The 27,659-nt window shown below is 49.2% G+C and overlaps 1 protein-coding gene across 3 annotated transcripts in view; it reads right to left on the bottom strand.

Annotated features, from left to right (window-relative positions):
• The window catches only part of ASTN2 (astrotactin 2), a 354,980-nt gene that overhangs the window by 18,264 nt on the left and 309,057 nt on the right, over window positions 1-27,659 (bottom strand). For all 3 annotated transcript variants that reach the window (XM_064728027.1, XM_064728028.1, XM_064728029.1), the window contains exon 20: window positions 15,947-16,088. In XM_064728027.1, the coding sequence (XP_064584097.1) occupies window positions 15,947-16,088 (142 nt within the window). The remainder of the gene's footprint in view (window positions 1-15,946; window positions 16,089-27,659) is intronic.

Genomic DNA, 27,659 nt, shown 5'->3' with positions numbered 1-27,659 from the left:
CTCAGAGACCCTGGTACAGAGCCCAAAACACCTGTGGGTTTGATTATGACCTGTGGAGCAAATTACCAACCTTAGATGAAGATCAGCAAGCCATGACAAACTAAGTAGAATGATAGTGAATTTATCAGGAGGTGAAAAAGTAGATTTTGGGGGTTTTAGAATGGGGGTTCAGGGAGCAAGATGGAGGGAACTGGGTGTGTCCAGCCTTTCTCCTTCTTCTTCTTGGCCTCCATCTTCTGCTGTGATGGTGGCACTTTTGGATTGGTTTAGAGTAGAAGCTCACTGTCTAACATAGGGGATAGGTATTGGGAAGTAATTGTAAATATTGTACATGTAATTTTTAGTATAAAGACATAACACCATCCCAGGGGCAGGCAGAGTGCCTGGAACTGTCCTGCTGGATGGACCTCGGCAGGGCAGGGGAAAGAATTTTATGGATAAGAAACAATAAACAACCTTGAGACCGAGAAATTAAGAGCCCTGGCTCCTTCTTCAAGTGCTGGGCTGGGAAAAGAGACTTTTTAACATTTCTTGGGGTCACTGTGACAAACTAGAGACCCCGACAGACAGAGGGTGTTTGAGGTCCGTATTTCTTGGCAGTCACCCTGTCCCTGCTTTCGTCCTGCTGGCTGTGAGGATGAAGATTTGCAGATGTGCTTCTAAAGGCAATGCAGTAAGAACTGGCCCAGCAATTCCCAATATTCCCTGTCTGTCTCAGGGCTTGAGGCAAGGTGTTCCCCCCTGCCTGGAAAGGCCACAGAAGGTCCCATGTTAGTCAGAATGTGAGTTGTAACATCCTTTGGTGGAGTGAAGAACCAGAAGGAGGTGATAATAAGCCACTGCAGGCTGGTGCTTTTGTCTCCAGTGAAGCAACAGCAGCTCATTAGAGTCTGTGATGTGCCAGAGTCCCTGTTCTGCTGGAACGCCCCAACAAAGCCCTTGGACAGAGGTCAGATGAGTTGCCTCTGACTCCCTGTGCTGCTGGAACAATTCCTGCTGTGCCACAGCTTGGGTTGGTGCCCAAAGCTGCCAATGAGGTCCTGCACGGGCTACAGAGCATCAGTGAGAGCTGGTGATGGATTGAGCTGTCCTTGGGGCAGCAAAGGAGGGCTTTCCTCAGGCTCTGAATCCCCCATGTCCCAAAGGGTCTGCCACAGCCTTTGCAATGACCATAAATCCCCCAGCTCCTCAGGGCAGGGTGTTCCCTGGCAGCACCGGCATCCTCTCTTCCTCCTGTGCAATATCTGCTGCTGTCCCCATCAGTTTGGGACACCCAGCCCTGTCCCCTCAGCCACAGACGCCCCACAGCCCCCAGGCCCAGCTCTGCTGAGGATGGGACTTGGAGGGTGAGATTTGCTTTTAGGGGAGGTTTAGCTTGTCTTTGCACTGATCTGTGGGTGGGTGGATTTCAGCCTCATCTCACAGCACTGGTCCTGTGTGCCAGGTGGGTTATCCCAAGAGGGACACATCCCTTTAATACCTTCCTTGGGTCACTTATGGGTTGGCTGCCATCCTCCTTTGTGAAGAGACAGCTGTGGCTGCAGGGGATGAGCAGGAGAGAGGGAATAAATATTCACAAGGAGAGAGAGAATGAAAACTCTTCCTCCAGATGTGCCAAGGAGAAAGGAGAGACAAGCAAAGCCCTGGACCCCTGCAGGGAGCTCCACAATGGGAATGTTCACAGCTAACCATCCCTGCTGCTCAACCTTCCAACACTCTGCAGAGCTCGGCCACCACCGGCCCTGGGGACATGGGCGAGAGGAAGGTTGTGACCCCTGTGAAATTGAGAAATCTCTGCCCCTCCCAACCTCACAGCCCCTCTAAACAAGAACCAGACACTCCACAGCGTGCTACCCCTGGAGATCCCCTTGGTAGGGCTTGTTCTCATTCTCCTGGGGGCTTGGCTTCCATCTGCACTGCTGGTTGAAATCCAGCCTGGGCTGGTGGTGACTTCAAAGGGCAGTGTCATCCGAGGAGCAGTGGGTGGTCCATGGCAAGCAAGCTGATGGCTGACTGCTCTTATAAAAGGCACCGCAGTAGGGGCTCTGATTCCAGAGGAAAGGCAGGGGCTGCACTGACCACAGGGAGCAGGGCTGGTCCTGAGGGACACTCACCTTAGAGAACTGTGCACCCCTGAGGGCAGAGCTCTTCATCTGTCCCCACTGGGTTTGTCCCCAGCACTGCTGGCCAGCCCTGGCTTCACCTTCCACAGGCAGCAGTGCCAAACAAAGCCCAGTAATAACGCACAGGGGAGAGGGGCACCCTCTGAGCATCCCAGGCAGGATCCCAATGAGACAAACCCCAGCTGGGCTCTGGGTGCTCAAGGAGGCCCTGCAATGGCCTCGGTGTTGGCACAGAGATGGTGGCAGGCAGGGATGCTGTGTGCCAGCCAGATCTGCAGTGCCCACTGTCCCTGTGCCCCAAACCCCCAAATCCAGAGGCACAGGGCAAAGAACTGGCAGTGAGCAGGAGATTCTCACAGGCCCAGCAGGCAGACAGGGAGGGTGAAGGGCAGGATAAGGGGGGCAGGGGGGCCCAAAACAAATAATAAAAACAAAATCCCAGTAAGCATGTTAGAATTCGTTTGAAGTGCAGAGGAGCTTTCAGGCAGGGTTATGCACATCTCCCAGCCCGGCGTGATTTACACATTCCTTGCAAGCAAAGGAATCTTCCCTGATTTGAAGTAAAACAGATGTTTTGGGGTTTTCTTTCCCCCCTCTTCCCCACCCTCTCTTAATCATTTCTTTATTGGAATGATGGCTACACAGCCAACCAGCTCAGAGCCAGAGCCCTGCTACCCCAGAAGCCAGCACTGGAGACCCTCTGTCCTGTGCCATGGCAGAGCCCTTTGTCATTGCAGTGACTGTATTTGGGAGCTTCCAGAGGTGTTGAGCCAGCCCTGCTCTCCTGCAAATGCTGCTCCAGAGGCACAGATCCCTGCAGGATTTTTCCCTTGTTTTTCACTCTGCAGGATTGTAACTCCTTGCAGCTTTTCTTCCTCTGCAGCTACAGCTGATCCTCCATCCCTGCTCCAGCAGCCCAGGTCCAGGAGACCTTTTAGCCTCCACCATCAGCCCAGGAGATGTGTTTAATGGTGGGACTTGCCCTTGTTCCCACACCTCAGTGTCACAGCTCACCCCAGCTGTGCTCTGTCCCAGCTGTGTGCATTGGGAAGGGCAGTGTGGTGCCTGGTCCATGCTCAGGGACTGGCAGCAGCAGTGCAGCTCACACACCCCAAGTGAAACAACCCAGCACAAGGAATGGTGTTGGGCAGGCTGGAGCTGGGATATCTGGTAATTTCAGCCCTATGTGATCTCAGTCAAGTTACTTTGCCTCTATTTTTGTCACAAGTTTTCCACCCAGGAAAATTATTTGGGGAAGGAGCATCCATTTCCCAGAGGGATGCAGAGCACCAAGTGCAGTGGGGCTTCTGAGTGCTGGTTGATGCTGCAACCTACCAGCACAGCCATGCCCTTGACTTTACACTCAGAACAATAAGTCACGGCCAGTAGCAAACCCATCCAGCTGCCCCATCTTTCTTTTTCTTTCTCTATTTTATTTTTTTTTTTTCCTTTTAAACCCAGTTGTTCTTTCTCAGCACTTCGTTGGTGGCAGGGTGGGAAGGATTTTTGTAACACATTCACGTACCAGTGGGACTCACTCCCATCCCCGTCTGGTACAAGAGATTGCACAAGAGACAGAGGAACAAATGGGGATGAGGAAATGCTGTTTATGAGAGGCAGCGCTGTCATCGTGAGCAAGGGACCCCCCGCAGCAGAGCTGGCCTGGGATCCAGTGCATTTCCATTCTCTCCATTCATGCCTGCTTTCAAACCTCCCTGGAGACTGCAGCCTGGCCAGGGTCCCACGGACTCCCACCCCCCCGCCCATGCTGCCTTCTGTGATGTTTGTTGTTGGGTGGAAAGAGGGAGATGTTGTTGTCTCATAAAAATGATGAGTTGAGAAAGAGCAGCAGCTTTGGCCATTGCATGCACTGCTTGTTTTTCCTCCTGCAGCAGAGGAAGGTCTTCCTTCCTGCATCACATCTCCTTTGCCACGTTCCTTGTGCTCCCCTGCTGCCCATCCCGGCAGGGCTCTTCCCTAAGATGAGTCTCTCATGGACTTTCCTGCTCATGATGTTGCCTTTCCTTGCTGCCATGAGCCTTCTCCTGACCTGATCAGGAACCCTCCCTCTAATCCAAACCACATTGCTGCCTGATCTGACACAGTCACCAGTAAATAACCTTGACTGCAGCGCTCTGGAAGAGCCAGGGATCCTATATTGCTGCTATTAATGATTTAGGATTGTGCATCATTTGCACATGACACAGAGAGGGTCTCATCCCTACTCCCCCACCCAGCCACCTCCTCCAGGACAGTGCCTGCCCCCTCCAAGTAAAAGCCACCTGGGTGACAATTCCTCCTGCCTGACACTGGTGTGCACACAATGAATGGGAATGGCTGATTCCTGAGCTCCCTTGTGCTCTACAGAGCTCCTACAAACAGGTGGGGTATTAATAAAACCAAAAGTAATCGCCCAGACACACATACTACAACCCACTTGGGTCCCTCTCCCGTCTGCTCCTGCAAGCCCCTGCCTCCCCCTGCTTTCCCCACACACCTCAGTTTCATTATCTCTGATCTGGAGCTGCCCATTACATGCTTTTTGCCAACATAAATATTTAATCCCGGTGCATTGCACAGGAAGGCCCTCATGGAGTTAATCCTTCAACTCATGTTTCCACTTGGAAAACAATTAAGCTTGTGGCAGGGCAGCAGGTACGAGGCAGGGACAGAGCCCAGAGCTGGAGGTGGCCTGGGAAAGCTCAGGAGCTGTGTGTGGGGTGATGCAGGTGGGCTTCATGCTGTGGGGTGGGCTCCATTCCATGGGCTTCATTGTATGGGGTGGGCTCCATTCCATGGGCTCCATTCTATGGGGTGGGCTTCATGCTGTGGGGTGGGCTCCATTCCATGGGTCTCATTCTATGGGATGGGCTTCATCCTGTGGGGTGGCTTTTCTGGAGCTCTTCTTCACTGGGGTGGCTCTGCTGGAGCAGGGATCAGGAGGGTTTGGATAGGTAATGGAAGAGCCACAGGGGTCACTGCAAGATGCTGCCTGGCAAGGGAGGCAAGGGAGGTCCCAAAGGGGACTCCAGGCACAGCATTTTGGTGGGCTTTAGCAGTTTTTGGGACATCCTGTGCGCTGAGCAACGTGGAAAGTCCAGAGTTTATCAGTTTGCTTCACCTGCCAGTCTGTGTGTAAGCAACCACACAATCCCACACTGCTCCACCTCTAGACTCACCTGCACACCCAGAGGCTGCTTACACCAGGGTCTGGCCATGATTTTGCCTGTGGGCTATGGAGTAGGGTTATGGGATGATTGGTGTGTTTATGGGGCCATTGGGGTAGCACTAAGGTACCTGCTGTGGCACAGGACACACCCTCAGCAAAGTGAGATGGAGATGCTCCATGCCAGCTCCAAAGCTATAAAGAGCATGGACAGAAATGCACCCCAAGAAATAAATTAAAGGCCATTTGAGATCTGGGCAGGGGCTCCCATCCGTCCACCTCCATACCCTCAGAAGGGCAGCATCCATGGGGATGCAGCATCCATGGGGATGCAACACCCACCAACCTAACAAACCCTCAGACCCAGAGGGGAGGGACACAAGGGCCCAAGACCACCCTGCAATGCAGGGCCAACAGAACAACTTGTGGCAGCTGAAATGGTTTGAAATCCTTCCCCTTACATCAGCAGTGACGTGTCCAAACACTGAAGAAATATCTTGGTTTCAGTTGCTTTGTCTGAGAGGTTTCCCCAGCAGCCTGGGGTGGGTGTCCTGGACCCCAACCAGCCCTCCCCAACATCCCCTGCCCCATGTGAGAAACTGGGGTGTGCAGGACACAGCCCCACAGACCCTGCCCAGGAAGGCTGGAACACTGGGATGTTGCAATGGTGCAAACCAGAGGGAGGGAAAACATGAAAGAATCCCAGCCCTTCTGGTTGGGGTTGTGCAATGAGATGAGGAGGGGAGGCCACTCCTGCAGCTGCAGGGCAGTGGGAGATGCTCAGAGGGGAGGAGAAAAGTGCCACACTCCAGACCTAGCTCAGGTTGCTGCTGCCATGGCCTGCCCTGTGGCTTCCCTGGCAAAAATTAAGAGGAGAAGAGATGGAAGACAAGCAACAGACCCTGAATCAGGAGTATGACAGCCCAGAGATGTAGTGAGATGTGTCCAAGACCAGCTCACTGCCCAGGTGTTTGGACAAGCTATTGGGACATGTCCCTGTGACCCAGCTTTGAGCTCCCTTCACACCCATCCTGCTCCAGACCTAGCTCAGGTTGCTGCTGCCCTGGGCTGCCCTGTGGCTTCCCTGGCAAAAATCAAGAAGAGAAAAGATGGAAGACAAGCAACAGACCTTGATCCAGGGGTATGACAGCCCAGAGCCAGGCAAGATGTGCCCAAGCCCAGCTCACTCCAGGTGTTTGGACAAGCTATTGGGACACGTCCCTGTGACCCAGCTTTGAGCTCCCTTCACACCCATCCTGCCAGGGCAGTGTCTCCACACCCAACTCCATCCAGTGAAATCAGGACCCCACTGACCCCTCCATCCACCACCTGTTGAACAACCACCATCCCACAGACCCTACTTCTTTTTTCTTTTTCCTTTTTTTTTTTTTTAACTTTTACATCCTGACATAAGCTTTGGCTCCAAGGGTTTTAAGTGAAAGCCATGCTATTTTTTTCCCCTTCTCATAACAGAAACCATATTGCTGTATAATAAAATTTCTCTCATTCCTGATGAGGGAAGCAAGCATGGTGTGTGTGTGTGTGTGTGAGCAGGAGCAATGAGGGCACTTGGGGTGGGAGCAATTGCTCTGAAGGTGCTCCAAGGAAATTTCCTTGGGAGTGGCAGCAGATGGGGGTGACCAAGCAGAGCCCAATGGGGCACAGCTCAGCACAGAGCATCACCCAGAGCCAGCCCCACCTCCCCAAGGGGCTGCTATCTCTGCAGCCCAGCAGAGATGCTCCTCAGCTTTTCGTCACACTTTACTACGGATCTCCACACTGTATTGGAAGCCCAGCAAAGGTGAGGTTCAGTTTTAATACATTTTTCACAGATGGGAAAATTCAGGAAGAACCAGCTGCTTTGAGGTTACTTTTTTTAATGTTTATTTTACTCTGTCACAGATTCAGCTGAAGCCAACAGGAGCTGTGGCTCTGATGGTGGAGCCCTGACCACGATGCTCCCAAAATGGAGATGTCTCAATTTACTGTCTCCTTTTGCAAAGACAGGCAGGGGGGAAACAACCCAAACCCCAAGGAATGAATTAAAGGCCGTTTGAGATCTGGGCAGGGGCTCCACTGCCTGCAGCTCCCTGCAGAAACTCCCTGTTCCTCTGGGAAAGAGCCATGGCCCTGAGGGGGAGAAGGGGTGGCAGAGCTGGAGAGGCCACTTTGTGCTGATAAACTCCACTTTGGCATGGTCAGGAGGTGGGTGCTTACTGATGTAATGTTCTGCACAAGTCAGAGATTAAAAGAGATTTGTTTTTTTTAAATAAATAACACACAAACAAAAGGAAAATGAAAATAACAAAGTGTTCTCTGGGAGACAAGGCTGGTGAAGGACTCTCTGTGCTGTTGTTGTTACAAGAAAATGATGGGCTGGGATGTGCTGCAGGTGTCCTTTGGAAAAATGAAACAAAAAAAGAAGTTTGACTAGTTTTATGGACTTGCAGCCTGATGTGAGAGAAATGCACACTGCTGGGCTGAGCTGGGACAGAACTTGCAGCTTATGGAATCCAAACTTTGCTTTTGAAGTGGACAAAAGGATGGGCAGGTAGGGTTAGCTTGTAACGTATCCTCTTTTTATCACTGCCAAATATTCCCACCTTTGGGGAGCTGGGGTCCCACCCAGAGTCTGTCTGAGCTGATTGTGGGGATGGTCTGGGCTCAGATGAGACCTGTGGGTTCAGTAGTGACTGGACACCTGGGCAGACCCCAGAGGGACCCCACAGACCCCAAAGAGACCCCATACTCCCCACAGAGACCCCACAGATCCCTTGGAGTCCCACAGGCCCCACAGAGACCCCACAGACCCCCAGAGACCCCAGAGATCCCATAGAGTCCAACAGACCCCACAGAGACCCCAAAGACGCCAGGGACATGCTCTTCCTCAGGCATGTTTGTGGACAGAATTGTGCTGCTTTTGGACACTCCTTAAAGCCTGAATAATCCGAAATCTTGAGTTGTCTGTAAATAATATCAGCTTGAGCTGCTATGGGCACAGGGCAGCTGTCAAACTTGCCACTCTCAGATCCCTGAGTCCTAGACTGCACAAGGAAATTAGGAAGAGAATACAATTCTTTGTAGGGAGCATCTCTTAATCACCTGACCAAAAAAAGCAATTCTCCTAAGAGTTCTCCTGAACACAATTCTCCTAAGTGTTCTCCTGCAGTGGAGCTTTGTAAAATGTGAGCATGGCCAGCCCTCACCTCTGCTCAGCTCCAGATCACTGAGAAGCTCCAGGAATGTCACATCTCTCCCTCACAGTTTCCCTTGCCAGGACACTGTGACTGTGTTCACAGGGGTTTTCTGATTGGGGAAGAGAAGAGGATCTGAATCCATGTTTCAGACGGCTTGATTTATTTTATTATATATATTACATTAAACTATACTAAAATAATAGAAGAAAAAGTTTCATTAGAAGGCTAGCTAAGAATAGAATAGCAAAGAATGATAACAAAGGTTTGTGGCTCGGGTTCTCTGTCTGAGCCAGCTGACTGTGATTGGCCATTGATTAGAAACAACCACATGAGACCAAATCACAGATGCACCTGTCGCATTCCACAGCAGCAGATAACCATTGTTTATATTTTGTTCCTGAGGCCTCCCAGCTTCTCAGGAGGAAAAATCCTAAGGAAAGGATTTTCCATAAAAGAAGTCTGTGACCAGGACACAGCCAACAAGGACATTTGCCCTTCTCCTCACTCCCTTCTTCTCTAGAAAATAAAAAAAAGCAGCATGTGTCCTGTGTTCATTGTGTCCTGGAAATGGGATGTGTTCAAACTGTGCTGGAAGAATCAAACCAGCATGGCCCTCAGCTTCTCAGCCTTCAGGAGGAGGGTGCTCTGCACCATGGAGACCTGATGAACAAAACAAAGGGCTCCAAGGCAGTAGCACGATGCAGGTTTGGCTGCCTTAGAGCAAATCCAAGCCAGCAAGGCCCGTGTTGATATTTATATCACAGCCCTTGCACTCCCTCTCCCATTAGTCCATGAGATAAGACTTGGATGTGGAGCAGCATTAGGTTTCTACACAGTCAGGAATAAAGAATACTCTCCAAGTTCTGTGGCTAAAAGGGGTTGGTGATATGGGATTGCTGATGGGGAAAAGGTGGAATTGTAAAGATCCATGTCTACCAACAGGCAAAAAGGCCAAAATATTCCTCTCCACCCCATTGCCATTCCCAGGCAGAATCCTATATTGGCACAGCTGCAATACCCCATAAAATAACCCCTTCATGCCTCCTCCTCCTCTTCCTCACTACAGCCAGCCTTCCTCCAGCCAGCTCCAGAGGGAGAATGGGAATGGGCCTGGGACAGGTCTGGGATTTAGATGCTGGCAGTTTTTATGGACAAAACCAAAAATGTTATGTCAGTCTGATTGTCCTGAGGAAGGGGCAGAGAGGAGACAGCCATGGGAGGCAGCAACAGCTGTTCTGTTGCTCTCTGTGGCATGAGGTATGATCAGAAGCAGAGAATTTGGGAAGGAAAACCTGGTCTTTCAGCAAAAAGGTGTGAGATACCTATACACTTGGCAGATACTAAAGAAGAAAGTTCTACTGAGGTCAGAGAAAGGCATCTCCTGATGCCAGATCTGTCCCAGGTGGTTGAGCACTGGTGGCAGAGACAGATCAGAAGGAAAATTCTGATTCAAACACTACTTTTAGAAGGGTGATGGCAAATAGTCAGCGTAGCAACACTGCAGCAGCACCTGGAGGCCTTGAGCCACCCAGGACACGAGGACAGCATGAGAGAGACTAAAACCTGAGTTTTTAAAGGGGACAGGTAAACAGGTGATGATGGAAGTGAGACAAAATGTTTTTCTTAAATCTCTCAGCAGAGTAAATGGTGAAGTTGGGAACAGCTCCCAGATTTGAATGGCCATGAAGAAACCATGAGTGTTTTCTCTGTGGTTTTTAGATGTGTATCCTCCTGATGCTGGAGCCTTAGCAGGATCCCAACCCACTTCCACAAATAGGACTTCATGGAGATGAGTGCAGAGATTGCACCCTTGTGCTGCGCCCCTGAGCTCCCTGTACAGCCCATCTCCCATGGGGCCAATTCCCCTGTAAGCCAGGAATGCCTGAGGAGAAACTACGGCCCTGCACCAGTCAGCTTTGGGAAGCTGCAGAGCATGTGGAAGGGGAGAGGGGGATTCAGTGAAGCAGCACAGCTCCTGTGCACACAGGGGACCTGGCCAAGGGCTGGAACAGATGTGTTTTAATCCCTGCCATGGAGCTATTTGGGCTCTGTCTCTGATTGCTCCAGCGCTCACTTGTGACAGTGTTCACAGGGGTCCCAGGATGAGGGAAGAGATGAGGATCTGACTCCATGTTTCAGAAGGTTTGATTTATTATTTTATGATATATATTATATTAAAACTATACTAAAAGAATAGAAGAAAAGGTTTCCTCAGAAGGCTAGCTAAGAATGGAATAGCAAAGAATGATAACAAAGGCTTGTGGCTCCGATTCTCTGTCCAAGCCAGCTGACTGTGATTGGCCATTAATTAGAAACATCCAGCATGGATCAATCACAGATGCACCTGTTGCATCCCACAGCAGCAGATAATCATCGTTTACATTTTGTTCCTGAGGCCTCTCAGCTTCTCTGGAGGAAAAATCCTAAGGAAAGGATTTACTATAAAAGATGTCTGTGACACTCCCTCACGTATCTCCCTGACGAAAAACCAACAACAACAATTAGCATCATGTAAGGAGCAGGGGACTGCTGCCAGCATGAACACACTCTTGAGCACCAAGGGTTTTCTGTTCCTCTTTTTATCCCAGCTATGCACACGGCAGAGGTCACTCTGCATTAGTCAGCCTTGCTCTGGGCCAGCTCCTTCAGCACGTTCAGCCTGTGGGATTGCAGCCTCTCCATGCTCTGATGGGCTCTCCCTGCTCTACACCTCTGAATTTTTACTTAAGCTCACCAAAAAAGGGATGTTCCATGTTATCCCAAGCTGAGCCTGGCCATGCTGTCGATGGCCTGCAGACCCTGCAGAGGGTGGCACTGCCTGGGCAGGACTTGGTGTGTCCTGGCTGCAGATGGGAGCCTCGTGTTGCCATTCTGAGCTCTGACTGAATCCCCTTCCCTCCAGTCCTCAATCTTCAACCCCTAGGAAGAGGTTTCCACCTTTCCAACACCCCTGGAACGTGCTCTCCCAGAGCTTTGGGCTGGTTCATGATCACCCTGGGGAAACCCCATCTGAGCCAGCAGAGGGAATGTAAAGGCTTCTTCACAGCATATGAACACACTCCAAGGAAAGGCTCTGGAAGGAATCCTGATGACTTCCATATTATTTCCAGTAAATTTTGTGCTGATTCTTGGCACAAACACTGGAAATGAATAGGCTAGGTCAGGAATGTAAATAAAGTGAAACATTGGGATTTAATCTAATCTATAATTATAGTATCTGTGGCGCAGGGAAGAGGTTGGTGTGTTTGCACTGCAGCTCCATTGAGGAGCTGGAGGGGGTTTTCATTTCCCTTTCCAGAATTTCCCTTTTTGGCAGAGGGATGCTTGGTGTCTCCCCAAGCATCTGAAGGAAACGTGCTGGGGTTTCAAAGCTGCCTTGTGGTAGCCAAGCAGGTAGAGCTCAGCCATGAGGCATCCCCAGGCACTCCCTGAGCAATGGGGTGAGAGCTGAGATGGATGAGCTGGGATGAAGGCTCAGGGAGGCTGTGGGGTGCCTAGGAGATGCTCCTGCCTCCTAGTGAAGAGACTGGATGGGTTTGTGGGGTGCCCAGGGGAAGTTCCTGCCTCCTCAGTGAAGAGATTGGATGGGTTTGTGGGGTGCTCAGTCCCCCAAGCTGAGTTTGATCTTGAGACAAGCCAGAGCCCTTCCTCCTCCTGTTGTTTTGGTTTTGGTTCATCACAAGCTGCCTGTCAAAGTCTGGTGCTCCCAAGGCTCCCAAGCCATCCATCTGAGTGGCACTGGCTGCTGTCCAGGCTGGCTGCTCCACGCAAGGTGAGCACTTCATGGACACATCAACATCTCTCCCTCTGCCCTCCTCACCTCATCCTCTTCCAGATCCACCTGGGGGAAGCTTGACAGACAGCTCTGGTCCAGCTGACCTCAGGGGAGAGCAATTCCTTCTCCATTTCACAAGAATATAAGATTTCTGCTTTTTAAGAACTGCAGCAAAACTTCAAGAACCATCCTCAGTACCCATGTATAGACACCTGGGGTACATTCCCATGAATTCAGCATGGATCTCCATGGATGGGCACCTCTGTGTGGTGTGGCATGGGTACTGAGGATAGTCCACACATGTACACAAGCCTTTGGAGCATGTGTCATTGTTGACATGATCTACTTGCCCTGTAAAACCCTCTATGGAAGGACTGGCATCTGAGCCCCAGTGTGTTAAAGGCAAAGAAAAAGGGCTGTCAGGCAACATATTTTCCTCAGACTGAAACTGCAAAGGACAAAGAAATTAGTTCTCCTTTTGTTCATTTATGTTTTGGAATTACAGAAGTCTTAAAAGCAAAGGAATCAATCAGACTTTGTTTATTTGTTTGCTTGTAGAACATTTTTTGGGTTTGTTTTTATACTCCAGCCCAGCTTTGATCTCAGGCTGGTAGTACTCCAAATGAATGGTCCACAGCAGAGTGTAATTGCTGTAGGTACTACAGAAGAAAAGGACAGGATGTTCGACACATTTACAGGGCAGAAGAGACTTCCATGACCTCCCAGTCCCCTTGCTAGGGTTATGTGATACCCTCAGACTACTGCAGAAGCAAATAATTTGTTTTTGATGCTGGAGACTATGTGCTTACCTCCCAGCCTAGAGAACAGCACAGAGCCCTGCGAGTGGCTATAATCAGGATTATACCCAGCCCAGAGCTATTATAGATAGCTATTTTTCCACAGAAACAAATGAAACAAGCAGAAGAAATTCAATTTAAGAAATGACCCCGTGCCCGTGTTTGTGTTGTTGTTCTGTCTGTGCGGGCGCAGAGCAGCGTTAGCCTCACATTTCACTGCTCTGGCTTTCCTCACGCTGTGTTGCAACTGGGTGGACATCTGAGCAGAGGAATATTTAACGGGGGTGCCTGTGTAGCTGAGAATGCTCAGCAAACATGCTGGGCAGGGCCCAGGTTGGAGCAGGAGGGTGTGTGTTGGGCAGGCAGGACCCACATCAGCTCATGCCAACATGGAACAGGGGTTCATCAATCCATACAACGTGCTGGGGCAGGCAGCAGCAGTCTGCAAGGATGGGGTGCTGGGGTGTGCCCACATGCAATGTTTTTGGATGCCCAGGAACAGGGGTCTGTGCCCAGAGGTGCCCCACAGGAACATGTGCCCATCCATGTGTGTCACTCTGGGGACATCTGAGCAGAGGAATATTTAATGGAGGTGCCTGTGTAGCTGAGAATGCTCAGCAAACATGCTGGGCAGGGCCCAGGTTGGAGCAGGAGGGTGTGTTGGGCATGCAGGACCCAGAGCAGTGGAGCAGGGGTTTATCAGTCCATGCCATGTGCTGGGGCAAGTAGCAGCCAGTGAGAAGGGAGTGCTGTGGTGTGCCCACATGCAATCCTTTTGGATGCCCAGGAAGAGGGGTCTGTGCCCCAGAGCTGCCCCACAGGAACATGTGCCCATCCATGTGTGTTGTGTGCACTGCCCCAGGAGTGCAGAGCCAAGCCCTGCTGTGGGGGGACAGAGCCAGAGCTGTGTGTCACCCTGGGGACATCTGAGCAGAGGAATATTTAATGGGGGTGCCTGTGTAGCTGAGAATACTCAGTAAACATGCTGGGCAGGGCCCAGGTTGGAGCAGGAGGGTGTGTGTTGGGCATACAGGATGGAGCACGGGTTCATCAGTCCATGCCACGTGCTGGGGCAGGCAGCAGCAGCCTGCAAGGAGGGGGTGCTGTGGTGTGCCCACATGCAATTGAATTTTTGGATGCCCAGGAATAGGGGCCTGTGCCCCAAGGTGCCACAGGAACATGTGCCCATCCATATGCACTGCCCCGGGAGCAGAGAGCCGAGCCCTGCTGTGGGACAGAGCCAGAGCTGTGCATCACCCTGGGGCTGTCCCCACACAGGACAAGCTCCAGAGCTCCCTGGTGCCAGGGGACAGCTGCCTGCTGGCTGCCTGCAGCCCTGGCTCCCCACAAAAGCTGCTGTCCCATGCCCAGGGCACAGGGCACCGCCAGCTCTGCTGACCACCTCCGTGGCAATGTGCCTTGGGGCTGGGATAGAAGCACAAGACTGCCTTTGACCACAGGGATGACAAAACCCTGCACAAAGCCCTCTGCCTTCCACCCAAGGCTCTCCCAGCCCTTTGCAGACAGCAGGAATTAGCTCACAGAGCCCCTAAAGTGACGGGTGAGTGCAATTACCCCTGCCTGGCAGATGGGGAGGATGCCTTGGCAGCCCAGGCTGCCCAAGAGCCAGACCTGCTGGCTCCCAGCTCTGTGTGCTCACCACGGCAGCAGCCTCCATCAAAACCAGTGGCTCTTCCCTGTCCCAGTGCCCCTGGCAGCTGGGAGCTCACAACAGGCCAGTTTTATGGGAGTTGGGTTACTAGCAAGCTCTGTGGTTGTTCCAGCCTCTCCCCTGGCACCTTTTCAGAGCAGCCCAGTTCCCAGAGAAATAAATAATTATATTTATGCATTATAGATATTCGACAAGAAAATGTCTGATATTATTAAATGGCAAAGGGTACCACTTGGAGCCCACTCCTGGAGACAGCCCTGCTCCAGGGATGTGGAATAAAGGGTTTGGAGGCTGTCAACATACTTAACTGGGGGGTGGTGGAGGGAAAGTATTAATCAAGGTCTTAAAAAGTTCTCGCTGACAGACTATTTGCCAGCTCTCACTTTAAATGCTTTTGTGGTCCCATAAAAAGTTTCATTACTCACTACAAAATGTGTTTTAATTATTGCAGTCACTCTGACATTAAGCCCTGGGTGTTTCTCTCTTGCTCACTCTGTCTCTCCCCTGTCTCCTTGCCTCTTTGCTCTGTTTTTCCTCTCTTACTGATCTGACTCCTGATATCCCTCTCAAGACAGAGGATGCCCTGGCTAATGAGCCAGATTGGAAAGCCCAGACCCTGTCCAAATGTTTCTAAAGGAGAAGTTAAAATTCAGATCTTGATATTATCCCTTTGCTCTGGAAACTCATGAATCCACAAGATTCAAACAGAAAATTCAACCCCCAAAAAGTATCTCAGAAGAGTCAAATGTCCACAATATGTGGGCAGCGGGCAGAAGGATTTGGTGTCTTTCTGGTCTCAAATATGTCCTACCAAGAGAAACAGCAACTTATAAACCCTTTTGACATCTATTTCATGTTGTCACACTTTTGACATCTATTTCATCCCACCAGGCACTTGGCAACTTGCTCCAATCTGACCACATCAGCTTAGTTCATCCATCAGAGACAACCCTGCCCACCAGGCATGGACCTGGAAACCCAGAATGCTGAAAGTAGGAGTTATCCAGGAGTGTCCCACAGACTCCCAGTGCCTCCAGCACTGCACTGGCAGACAGTTCCTTTCCATTTTACCAGCTGTGTGTAACACCCAGAGCATCAGGCAGAGTCTGACCATTTGCCCTGTGTCTGGTGCTGACCAAAAAGGTCAATAACAACTCAATAACAGCATTGGAGATCCCTCCTTGCCCCCAGCAGCTCCCCACGTGTCTCTCCTTACTTGTACAGACCATCTGGTTCCAGGCACTTGAAAATGACTGAGTAGAGGCTGGTTTCAGGGACGTCTCCGTGGCTCCGACCCGCTGCCACGCAGGAGGTTGCCAGGCCAGAGAGCAAATCATCTGCAAAGCTCAAGGATTCTCCTGCAGAGCAAAGAGAGGAGCAAGACCAGACATCAACACAGGTGTGAATTACTGCTGACCACTTTAAAATCACTGAAGGAACATCTCTGTGCAGGACACGCAATCAGCAAACTCCATCTGGCTGTGGAATGTCCCAGGTCTGTGTGGAGAATGTCACCTGTGGGCAAAGCAAGGAGGAAACACACCTGGGCCACCAGCTGTGCAGGGATGGGGGCCAGGGCTGTGTCACTGCATGGCCAGCTGCAATCACAGCACAGAGGGGATGTGTGGCCTCACTGCAGACACTGCAGAAACACCACCCAGAGCTGGGATACAGAAAATTTGGAAGCCTGGCTAAACAAGGATTCTTGCCCTTGCTGCATGTCCAGCTCTTAAGCATGGCCTTTTCCAAACATTACCTGCCACAGCAAAAGGTGTTTCTGCTATGCTGGATTAACAGCAAAAAATACATTTTTAGTGCTTGGGTAGAATTTCTCTGAATGTGATGGTTTTATTTTTATTTTTTTATTTAATTTAATGACACCCAGTAGCTTTGCATTCCCTTTCATCTGCACTCTGCCAGCTCCTGGAGCTCTGACTGGATCTCCTTCAGTCATGTTGAAGAACACTTGCTTTTTTTATAAGCACTCAAAGAAAAAAACACACTAATTAAAAATACTGAAAAATCTTTCTTTTTAGTCTTCTGGTTTATAAGGCCTATTAAACACTCAGATCATGGCCCAGCTGAAACTGAAAATGCTCCATTTATTAAGGTTTTTGGGCATGACTGTCCACTGCTGTGCGACCTGTCTCCTCGCAGTGGGCAGCCTGTCTATTGGTTAGAGCTCATTGCATTTAATTCCCATTTCACACTGGTGTAACTGAAAGCCTGAGGTACCACGGAGGAAAATAAGACAGAGCATTGCCCAGGCTGTGCCCTGTTCCCAGTGGTGGGAATAGGGGCAAGGCTGCTGTAGGTGATAGCTGTGCTAGTGAAAGCCAAGCTGGGCCCAGATTGCCGTGCTGGGTATCTTGTGCATGTGGAAATGTCAAGACATTGCAGCAGAGGGAGGAGGAGAATTCCCTTCTCAGCACTTTTGTTTTTTCTAATGGCAAAAGTGACTGAGGAGCACTGAAATGAAGCACCAGTTCTTGGTACAGACCCTAAGGAAACCAGTGGTGTAACCAGCCCAGAACATCCCACTGTGAAGCTGAATTATCCAGGTAGAAGAAAAAATCCCCCCATCCCCAGCCCCCTAAACCGCATTTGCGTCTTGTCTCAAAGCACACAACTCAGTAACAAATATCCCCCTTGGCCAGAGAAAAGAGCAGCAATAAATTCTTTTCCTCCCTGAAGGAATCCAAGCCTTAATTATTCATTTTAATGCTCCCAGCACGACTTGTTCTTTCCAAACTTTTTCAGGCAGGTCTGTCACCAGTCTCTGCAGCTCAGCCCAGCTCCTGGACCCAGGTCTGTCCCAAATCCCAAGACAACTCAGGCAGGTTGGGTTGGCAGCAGGAAAATCCCTGCCTGGAAGTCACGAGCGCTGCCCAGCCTTCAACAAGTCCCTCAGCTCTGGGTTTATGGTTTAAGCAAACAAACAAACCCCTATTACTCATTTCCAATTTTCATTTCCATCCCTTTTCCTACAGCATTGGGCTGGATTGGGGAACTCCCTGTCACCAGGAGTCATTGGGAACAGACTCTGCCATGGCTTACAAACCTGATGAATCACCAATTCAGGACCAGAATGTGCTGTTGAAGTAGAGCAAAGGGCTTTAAGGCTCTTCCAGCCTCAAGCAACTTCCCCTCTGAGCAGGAAGAAGCTAGATGGGGGGACAGATCATCCCATGGATGAATGCTGTGGGATCTCACACCTTCCTCTAAGCAGCTGAGGATGGCTAGGAGAGAAAATAGCTGGGCAGAGATTGCGGTGAGAGCTGGGTGAGGCCAGGGGGACCTGGAGTCCAAGATCTGGGCTGGGCAGCCCCCAGGTAGGAGGATCAGCCAGGATATCTGTGCCAGGGAGCACAAGGGATGAGACTGGGAGAGGGTGGAACCAGACTTGCAGGAGACTGGAAATGAGATGGAAAATGTCATGTGCAACCACTGACTCAAAGAATGTGTTAAGGCCAGGTTAGACAGGGCTTGGAGCAACCTGGTCTGGTGGAAGGGCAGGACTGGCCCAAGGCAGGGTGGGTGGAATGAGATGATCTTTCAGGTCCTTTCCAGCACAGACCATTCTATGATTAAAATTGCACAGCTAACTTTGTCTAGGACACGCACTAACATCTGAAAGCTCCTCTTCCACGGTCTTCCTGGGTAGTTTTGAGGGAACAGGCTGGCAGGGAGCACTGCTCTGACACACAGCAGCAGGTGTGTGTCCCACAGTGGTCTGGTTTGCCATGGATCAGACCTGCTCAGGGAATGGAGTGCATTTCTGTCCCCCCTGCACAGGAGGAAATGAAGATTGCAGCGTCTGCAAACAGTGTCTCCACTTGGATTGAGACAAAACCCTTGCAATAAAATCCTCAAAGCAAGAGGGTGCTTTTTGCTCAGTCCCGAACCTCTGGGGAACTCTCCTCTCTTGTTGGGTCTGCAAAGCAAAGATGTTTTTATGAAAACAAGAAAATAGATGCTAACAAAGATGCTGGAAGCTCAGCCCCAAGGCTGGGAGTTTTTCTGTACCTGAACAAGCAGCAGTGAGATCACAAACCATGGAGCAAAGACAGGGAAGGCACACCCTGGGGACAGGACAGGTACCCAGAGCTGTCAGCCTGCAGCCAGTGCAAGGAGCTGCCATTCCCTGCTCTCCCCTGGAAAAGCAGGGCACACAGAGACTGTATTTGTTCATCTCACAAAAGAGAAGGCAGAGACCCTTCAGTCCTCAGTGTTCTGAGAGAAGCTGGAATGAAATTTCCTTCTTTAGGAGGAGAAAACAAGTTATTCCCTAGATTTATATTGGGATTTTGTCAGTGGAACAGAGCTAAAGTAACTGCTGCTTTTGGTGGAATGGTGAGAGAATTATCATAAATCAGAGAATGGTTTGGATTGGAAGGGACAAGAAAGATCATCCCCTTTCACCTCACTCCCAACCACAGGCAGGGACCTTCCACTAGACCAAGTTTCTCCAAGCCCTCTCCAACCTGGCTTTGGACACTTGGGCCACTTGATTGACCAGTAATGTTGCCCTACCAAGAAAAAATGATCCTGGGATCATGCAGCAGCCGGAGAACACTGACCCAGCTGCATGAGGCCACATGAGGACTCAGTGCATGGCATTCCTCAACTGTGCTCAAGAGCAAGGCACAGGAAAAGAAGGAGAGAAGATTTCACAGGGAAAGGACAAAAAGCCCAAATTCCCTAATAAAAACAGGGGGGGGGGAAAGGCCAAACAGAGACACATGACTGTGAACACATCACAGGGTAGGCACTCAGATGGAAAAGCAACAGTTAGGTTAATGGGCAGTAATGGCCAGAGGATGTAAATTGGACATGGATAAATGGTTGGTCTACTCTGCAAAGGGCAAATAACCCAACCATCTTTTAGGAAGGAGTTTGATCACTTTATAAAAGGGATTACATGGATAAGTAGCTCGTGATGGAAAGCAAAGGGGCTTCTTTTTCCCATCTGGACTTGTGTTCTCACACATCCCGCCAGCAAATATAAAGAAGGATTTCAGCCTCCCAAAGCAGCCCTGAAGCACAAACCTTCTAGATTGCCTGAGTATCTTTGCTCGTGTTATTAAATTTCAGAAAGAATCCAAAGGTTCTCTGCAGAGTAAATGATAGCTAAGTACATCATCTCTGTGGAGTAGGAGATATTTTATTGACCAGACAGACATCTGTGTCCTTCATTAATAGTAATAAATAATTGATGTCACACTAAATAAAGCAATAAGCTGTTACAGATATCAAGGACAAATAACTGGCTCCTATGAGGATGCCTCACCTGTGTTCACTTCTCAGTAGTAAAAACCCAGAACAGAGCTCCATATCACTATGGAAAATGCTGTGCACAGAGCAAAAAATGTCACTTGCTGCTCACTGACTACAAATGATGGGGCAGTTGTGCTCAGCAATGGGATGCTGACACTCTTAAGTGCAAGGAGTTAATATCCTTGCAAGACTTTCTTGTCCCTTATTTCCATGCCTTTCCAGGGCTCATATACCCCAAACCATCCATTTCCCAGGCAGCTTTTGAAAATCCATCTCTGCTCTACTAATAACTGTCAGGAAGATGTAGCTCTCTCCAGGTGGCATTTCCCTTCTCTCCCCTTGCTACTGCCTCATCCTCATCCACAGGCATGACTGTGGAGTTTGGCAAATCTCCTCTTTTTGGTTTTCTAAGCATCTTTTACACTGACTCCAGTGGTGTGGCTGCCCTTAAAACAGAGGAAAAAAACAGCAAGCTTGGAGCTTGAAGAGGGGTTCCCATTACGGGAAGCTCTGCAGACTTCTCCTGGCCACAGCAGGCATAGCCAGCGGTCATCCCACTGGTGGCACTCTGGGATAACTGTAGGAATGTTGGGGGGTAGGACAGTGGGGATGGACTGAGACGAGAGATCTCTGCAGCCAGGGCTGGAACTTGGGGTTTATTGCAAAGGGCCTGGGTGCAGGGCCCTGCTGGGAGCTGCCAAACACAGCTCAGAGCAGGCCCGAGAGAAGAGAGGGGGAGAGAGGATGAGAGGGTGAGAGAGTAAAAGGGTAAGAGAGCGAGGTTCCCGTTACAATATAATAAATCTTCTTCTGTGCTGAATATTCTAATTCTCACTAACCAGTCTAGTACAATACACAAATCCTATAGCATTTCCATACAGCCTATAAGAATCATTACATTACCATACTGTGCTACATTTTAAACCCTAAAACTCCTCTTTGGACCCCTTCTGCCAAGCTGTAGGGTCTGCTCTGACCCTTGGGCCTGTCTGCAAGCAGAGGGTGTTGTTCCATCAAAAGGGGATTACCTTCAGCTGGCCACACCATTGTTTTCCAGTTGTTCAGTAACTGAGGTATCTCAAAACTTGCTTTCATTTCAATCTTGCTTATAGTTTCTATATTCTCAGAATCTTTGTCCAGACAATCATATTTATAAGGCTTTCCTGTTTCATCTTCCCCAATAGATAACCACCCAGGAACTCAGTTCCATCTCTGGAGGAGGAGGACATCCCCAGCTCAGCTGCCTGTCTGCAAGGCTGAGCTGGCAGTGTGCTCTCCAGTGAGCACATTTCCCATGGCAGGAGGCTCAGACGGGCAGGAACAGGGGCTGAGGAGTGGAAATGGCTGGGAGCAGGCTCAGAGCACTGGCACACAGCATCCAACAGCCTCAGCCTGCCTCAGTCCTTCCACTGCGGCCGTGCCAGCTGCGGACAGCAGGCTGGATGAATCACCCACCAACCATCCCAGCGAGGACAGGGCGAGCTGCGGCGCTCAGTTCAACCAGACTAAACAAGAGAGCCAGGCCAGCAGCCTCCAGGAGGCTCGAGGAGCAAAAGGAAGCTCTGGGACCCTCACAGGCGTTCCCACACCTTCAGCCCATGTGCCTGTGCCAAGAGCAGCACGGAGAAAACCCAGGCGCTGCAAAGCAAAGTGGAAATTAAGATGAGAGGAGACCTCCCTGCTGCCATTCACCTTCAAGATTCCTAGAAAGAGCACAAAGGGGAAAGTAGGAAGGCACCAATGTCTCTGTCTTGACAGCTTCTTTACTTGGTTGGATGAAACCAACCCTGCAACGTTACCAGGCGCTTTCCCCTGATTGTGGTTTTCTCTCCCTGTCTTTCTCCCCTTTGCTTTTTTTCAACCTGTTTTCAATTTACTCTTGTGGCATCTCTGACTGTGACCTCATTCTGGTACTTAAGGGGAAAAAAAAGAAAAAAGAGAGAGAGTGTCCTTTAAAAAAGAAATGAAAGAAATCATATTTTATTTAGTTTGGTTGGTTTTGAAGCTTTAGCAGAAGAAAGATTAACCTTTTCTGCCTAACTTAATGAAAACAAGGAGAAAGGCTGTATGGATAAATAAATATCTGTGTGGGTATGGAGCAGGCACGATCGTGTTACAGCCCCGGTGGAGCTGTAATGGGGAACAGGCGCGTTCCTGCACAGCAGCTCCCAATTCCCGATCCATTTTCAAGGAAAGAAAAACAGAGTAGAATGTCAGAGGCCCAAGTGGGCATAAATGAGGGAGCCAAGAGAAGGCAGATGGGGCCCAGCGAGGACCTCCGTCCCCGGCAGTGACCTCCAGAGCAATGCCAGCGCAGCAGATGGAAAGAGAGACCTTACTCCACTTCCCCTTGCCAGGTTTTGGTTCCTGAAATGAGGAAACAAATGGCATGCTCGACCCTCCAAGTCTGTCACCTTTTGGGGGTCCTTGCCTCATCCTCCTCTTCATTTGGGGCTTTCCCTTGAAGGAGGGGAGGACCAGAGGAGGGCTGTGAGCAGAAGGCTTGGACCAGGTTTTTGGATGAGTGGATGCGGAGCACAGGTTTGTAGGGTGGTTCCTCCACCATGAGGTTGTACCTGGGTTTAACTTGCTTTGGATCTGGCACTCAGTGGGGGAAGGCAGTGATAGGTGGTTGGTTTGTCTTGGAAATGATGAGCTGATTTAAATTAGTGTAACATAACTTCAGGCGACGGAGCTGTTCCGATTTACATCAGCAGATGGTCTGTCTCGCTGCCTAGATCATTAAAAGCAAACCATCCCTACTGATCCTGATGGAATGATGTCAAAACCTCCTTCCCTGCATGGTTTGCCAGATTATAAAAGACATAAAAAAGGCCCAGTTATTACTAAAAATTTTCTGCCCACATTCTGGGAGCATCCGTGCACACCAGCCTCTCATGTTAGATGGGAGCCTAAATCCCACACCCCAAAACCCTGTAGCCTCAAAAATAATTTCCTTGCCATGGCTTTTCTCAAAGACACATCCATTAGGAATCTCTCTAGCTGGGCACAGGTTGTCTAGGCTGAGGCAGAAAAGCCTAGAAAGAAAGTGATTATGCTGCAACTTTGAGCACAGCTTGTGCTTTACTTCCCAACCTGTACAAAGGTGCAAACTCTAGTTCCCTGAACAGCTTCACCTTTTGGAAGTTGTGAATTTTGGGGGAATGTACCTCCTATGTGTGTATGCCACCAGACCTGTATTAATAATGATGAAGAGCTTTCCTCTGGGCTTCCATCTCCTCTGAGCCTCTATCTCCTCTAGGTTTTCATCACCAGGTCCTCTGATGATGGAAGAAGACAGCACTTGTAGATGGTTAAATTTAAGGAGCAAGGCTTTAGTTGAGCTAAGAGCAAAAGTTGCATTCCAGGGTCACAGAAGTCACTTAAATGCCTTCACTGGTGCTCTTCAGGGCTGGAACTTGCATGGAGTCACCAAGTGGAACTGAAAGATGAGCTGTTCTCATCAAGAGAGCTAGTCAAAAAGAGGGAAAGGATCTTAATTTGCATGAGTTGCAATGTTCTGCGATGCACAAGGTTAATCATGAGTGTATTCTTCTCTCAGGGTCATCAATAGGACTCCCTGCTCCTTCATCTGAGCTCTTCAAGGACTGCTTATCATAGGTCTTTCACAGTCAATATCTAAGACCTCAGAAAAAATGCTTTCACTGATGTAAAAACGCATCCCAAAGGCAGTGTGCTGGTGGAGGCAAGGGGGAATTAAAGCATTTCATTCTGTGCTGTGAGCCCTCCAGGATTTCTCAAGGTTCACTAGGTTGCTAAGGGTCACCCCCAGCCAGACACGAGCTGACTCTGCTGTGCTCAGAGACATCCAGGCATGAGCCAGCTCCAATCTCAGAGCCACGTACTCACATTAGCACGCTGCAGAGTCCAAGTGAATGTCTCTATTCCCTGGGGTTTGTCTGGGGCTCTGCAGCATGTTAAAATAGTTGCTTGATTTCAAGGCAAAGTGGGAGCCCATTTGTACTGGGAGCTGTGCAGGCACAAAGCAAAGCTCAGATCCTTCTCGTCTGGCAGAGGATTAGTGTCCATCACCACAGAGAGAGTTCTCACTCTCATTGCCACAGATCTCATTCCCACCCTCATTCTTGCTTTCTTTTCATATTTAGCTTCTTTGAAATTAGAGATTTCTAGCAATGCACCAAAGGTCCAGAGCACTTGTGGTCCCCAAGGCCCATAGCTGGCAGCCTGTAGCACATCCAAGGACTGCACGGACTTATGTTTACCAGGAATCCCACCAGCCCTGCTCCAGCCCCAGAGCCACTTCCTACAGCACAAACTGATGTGTCAGACACTGCAGAGAAGGCAACAAAACCTCAATAATAATCTCACTCTCCTCAAATGCACCAGGGCACTTTTGTAGTTCCTGGGGGAATGAGCTCCTACCTGAAAATGACTACTAAATTTTGGATGCAAACACTGCACCAAGGAGTATTTGAGCTTCACCAGTCCAGAGGGCTGGGAGGTTCCAGCTTCTGCTGGGATTCAGATGGCTAAATTTGAAGTGAAGCAGCTTTCACCATGAACTATGTCTGTGGACAAATCCTGTGAAGCTTCCTAAAGAAAGGCCCTCAAATATTGAAATACCGGACCAGCAGGAAAGGAAAGGAACAATCCCTAGAATTAAACTCAGCGTGCAATTAATTGCTAAAACCATAATTATGGCAGGTAATTTGTCAAATCAAATTCATGTAAACCTATGGTGAAAAGTCATCAACTGCTCTGTGTTACATATCTCCTTGCATTTATTGGGAAAGTGCAATTTTTGGGCTTTTGTATTGTCACTATCACCTGACCCTGTTCCCAGTCCCTTCTTACACTTCACAGCCTGGTCCTGGAAATTGGACCAAACCACTAACTGTAATGGCAAAAAATTCAAAGAAAGTCTTCTTTAAATATTTGAAATATTTAAATGTTTTTGGCCCCATTTATTCTAAATAGAGGTCATGTGCAGAGATGCTGATGAATTAGTGATAAGACTTTGGACCAGCACATTCTGAAGCATTCAGCAAACCTAACTGCAGCCAAACCTGCAGGCTGCTATCCAACCAAGACTTAAAAAATTGGTCCTTATGGAGGAACCTGCATGGAAGCAGACCTCTTACTTGGCCCTCCTCTGCAGTTTTGAACATTTGAGAATGGGGGGAAGGTCCTCAGCTCATAAAATCTCCTGTAGCTCCCTTGAAGTCAAAGGAACAATAACAATTTACACTTGTTGAGTTTCTGCATCCTGGCTGTGAGCTCTTTGGAACAAGGACACCATAATGATTATTACAGATATTCTTGATCACTTGTCTGAGGCAGACTAGAGACCAGCACTGTGTAAGAAAATAGAGGGTTGGTTTGCTATGATTTCCAAAGAATTATTGACCCGTATCTTGCAAACATTTACACATGTTTAGCTTTACTCATGTGAGTTGTTCCATTACACTCGTGTGCCAGATAAACTAATGTACATGCTTGCAGAACCGAGGTTAAAACTTGTGCAAACACAGCGAGTTCTAAATATTTTTGTAGATACGTTGTTACCTCAGACTCAGAGGAGAAAGCCTCTCATTTGGCTGTGCCTCTTCCCATAACTCCCCATCTATCCAAGCAGGCATCACAAGAGAAGCCAAAGGCAATACCAAGATAAAACTGAAAAAATAAGCCATTATCTGACCCAGCTCAGAAGCTAGAAAAGACCCACTTGGTCAGAACTAAAAATAGGCAAGAGTTGACATCAGTTCTTGAACGAGGAATTACCTAAATTACTGGAGAACCTGCACAGCAGCTTTCTTAACACAGCTCATTAATCATTCACTTACTGATTTTATAATAATGGAGTTAACACTTTTCTTCACAGTTTTCATCCATTAGAAGGCTCAAGAAATGAGGAAAGAGCTGGGACTCTTCTGTTTGTGAGGAGTCAACCTCAGCACCCATCATCACCTCAGCAATCCCTCCATCTTCTTCACTAAGACTGCAAGGCAAGACAGGATCTCCTGCCCCACTGCACAGGCCCTCTGCTCACACAATATAATCCTTAATTTCTTAAATTGAGGTGATCTCAAGCGCCAAACTAGCGCCAATGAGGTGTCTGACATGTGGAGACTCCACATAAGCCATTAATACCTCTGAGAATGTCATTTACACCCCTCAACCAAGACTCGAGTTGTGCCACACCTGTGTCACAGAGTCAGGACAGACCAGAGCCAAAGGAGAAGGGGTGTAGAGAAATTACTTTTCTAACACAGCAGGGAAAAGGCAAATCTGAGGCTATAACCAGAGGCCCAATCCAGCTCTCTCACCACTAATAGCTGATTTTCATTCCTAAAGGACTTTGAATCCTTTCTTACAAGTGTGCAACCTCCAGGCACTGAGGACACCTGCCAGTGGCACACAGCAGGATGTTGGCATGGCAATGCCCTCTGGTCCCAATTTTAAGTCATCCTAGAAACCACATCAAATCAATCTTGTCCTCCACGGAGAAGGGGAGATGTTAGTAGTCAGATCTGATGGACGATGTGCCCTGGGAGTCCATCTCTGTGGTGGGAACTGCCTTTTGACTCCTAAATGTCCTTGGAAAAGTGAGGTATCTGGGCACACTTCCCACGCCCAGGACCACTGATCCCTCCAGAATGGTTCTTTGGGGACGTGTCATCGCCAGCAACTGTGCAGCATCTGCCCCCTCAGATGACAAAAGACAGATTTCCAGAGAGAGCAGAGCAGGATTAAGCCAAGTGGTGAATGGATTCCAGGGCTGTTCCAGGATCTGTGCTGACGAGGGAAGCCAGGGCCAGGTACCCAACCCAGAGCTCGTGCAGTGAGGTTATCACTTCCCTCTTTTCTTCAAATCCCTAAATAGAACCCAAACATCACTTGGGCCATGTTGGAGAGATAAGATGAGTCTCTCCCATCCCTTGCAAAGCCTGAAATAGAAGTCCTGCTACTCCATATCCGAAGCATCAAGCATAGGATGTTGACATTTAGCAGTAGGGAAAATTGCCCAAACAATGAACCCTCTCAGGTCTCTCTTCTCCCTTCCCTTTCTCCATTCCCCTGGAAAATGTTCATAAAGTCAAGTGGAAAAAAAAATATAAAATCCAACAACCTAACCCAAACCCCAACAACCCAAACCCAACCTTTTGTGGAAATAACATGTAGAGGAGAATGAGTCAGGCTCTGTTAACTGCACAAGGATCACAGGTCCTGCAGACAGGGATGATTCACTAAGGCAGCAAGAACTACAAGGTAGAAGAGACCAGACAGAAGATGCAGAACCAAAGTTGTATCAAAGAAGAGAAGGAAATAATAAATTAAATGGTTCCATGTTGCAAGACACCTTGCTCTTATCAAACATCACTCAGCTGACCTAGGATGTCTCACTTGCTAATGGTGAGGTTATTCACTGGGTGCTTTGTCCAGACATTCCTTATGACAAGAAGAGCCAACAGTCTGTAAGACTTCAATCCATCCCCATTTCCTGCTCCCCTCTCTCTTCTCCCCTTCCTGAGATGCTCACTCACTGAGAGCCTCATCTCCCTGTTTCTTCTGCTTCCACTGCTCCTTTCCCACACCCATTCCCTTTAAATTTAGCATTATGTGATTCTGTTTTCCCTATAAAAGGTGCCTCCAAGGAGATGAGAAAAGCA

The sequence above is a fragment of the Zonotrichia leucophrys genome, chromosome 17, assembly GCF_028769735.1.
Source record: "Zonotrichia leucophrys gambelii isolate GWCS_2022_RI chromosome 17, RI_Zleu_2.0, whole genome shotgun sequence".
In the NCBI taxonomy this organism is placed as follows: Eukaryota; Metazoa; Chordata; class Aves; order Passeriformes; family Passerellidae; genus Zonotrichia; species Zonotrichia leucophrys.
The sequence above is the reverse complement of the archived record's forward strand: the minus strand, read 5'-3'. Positions and strand labels throughout refer to the sequence as shown.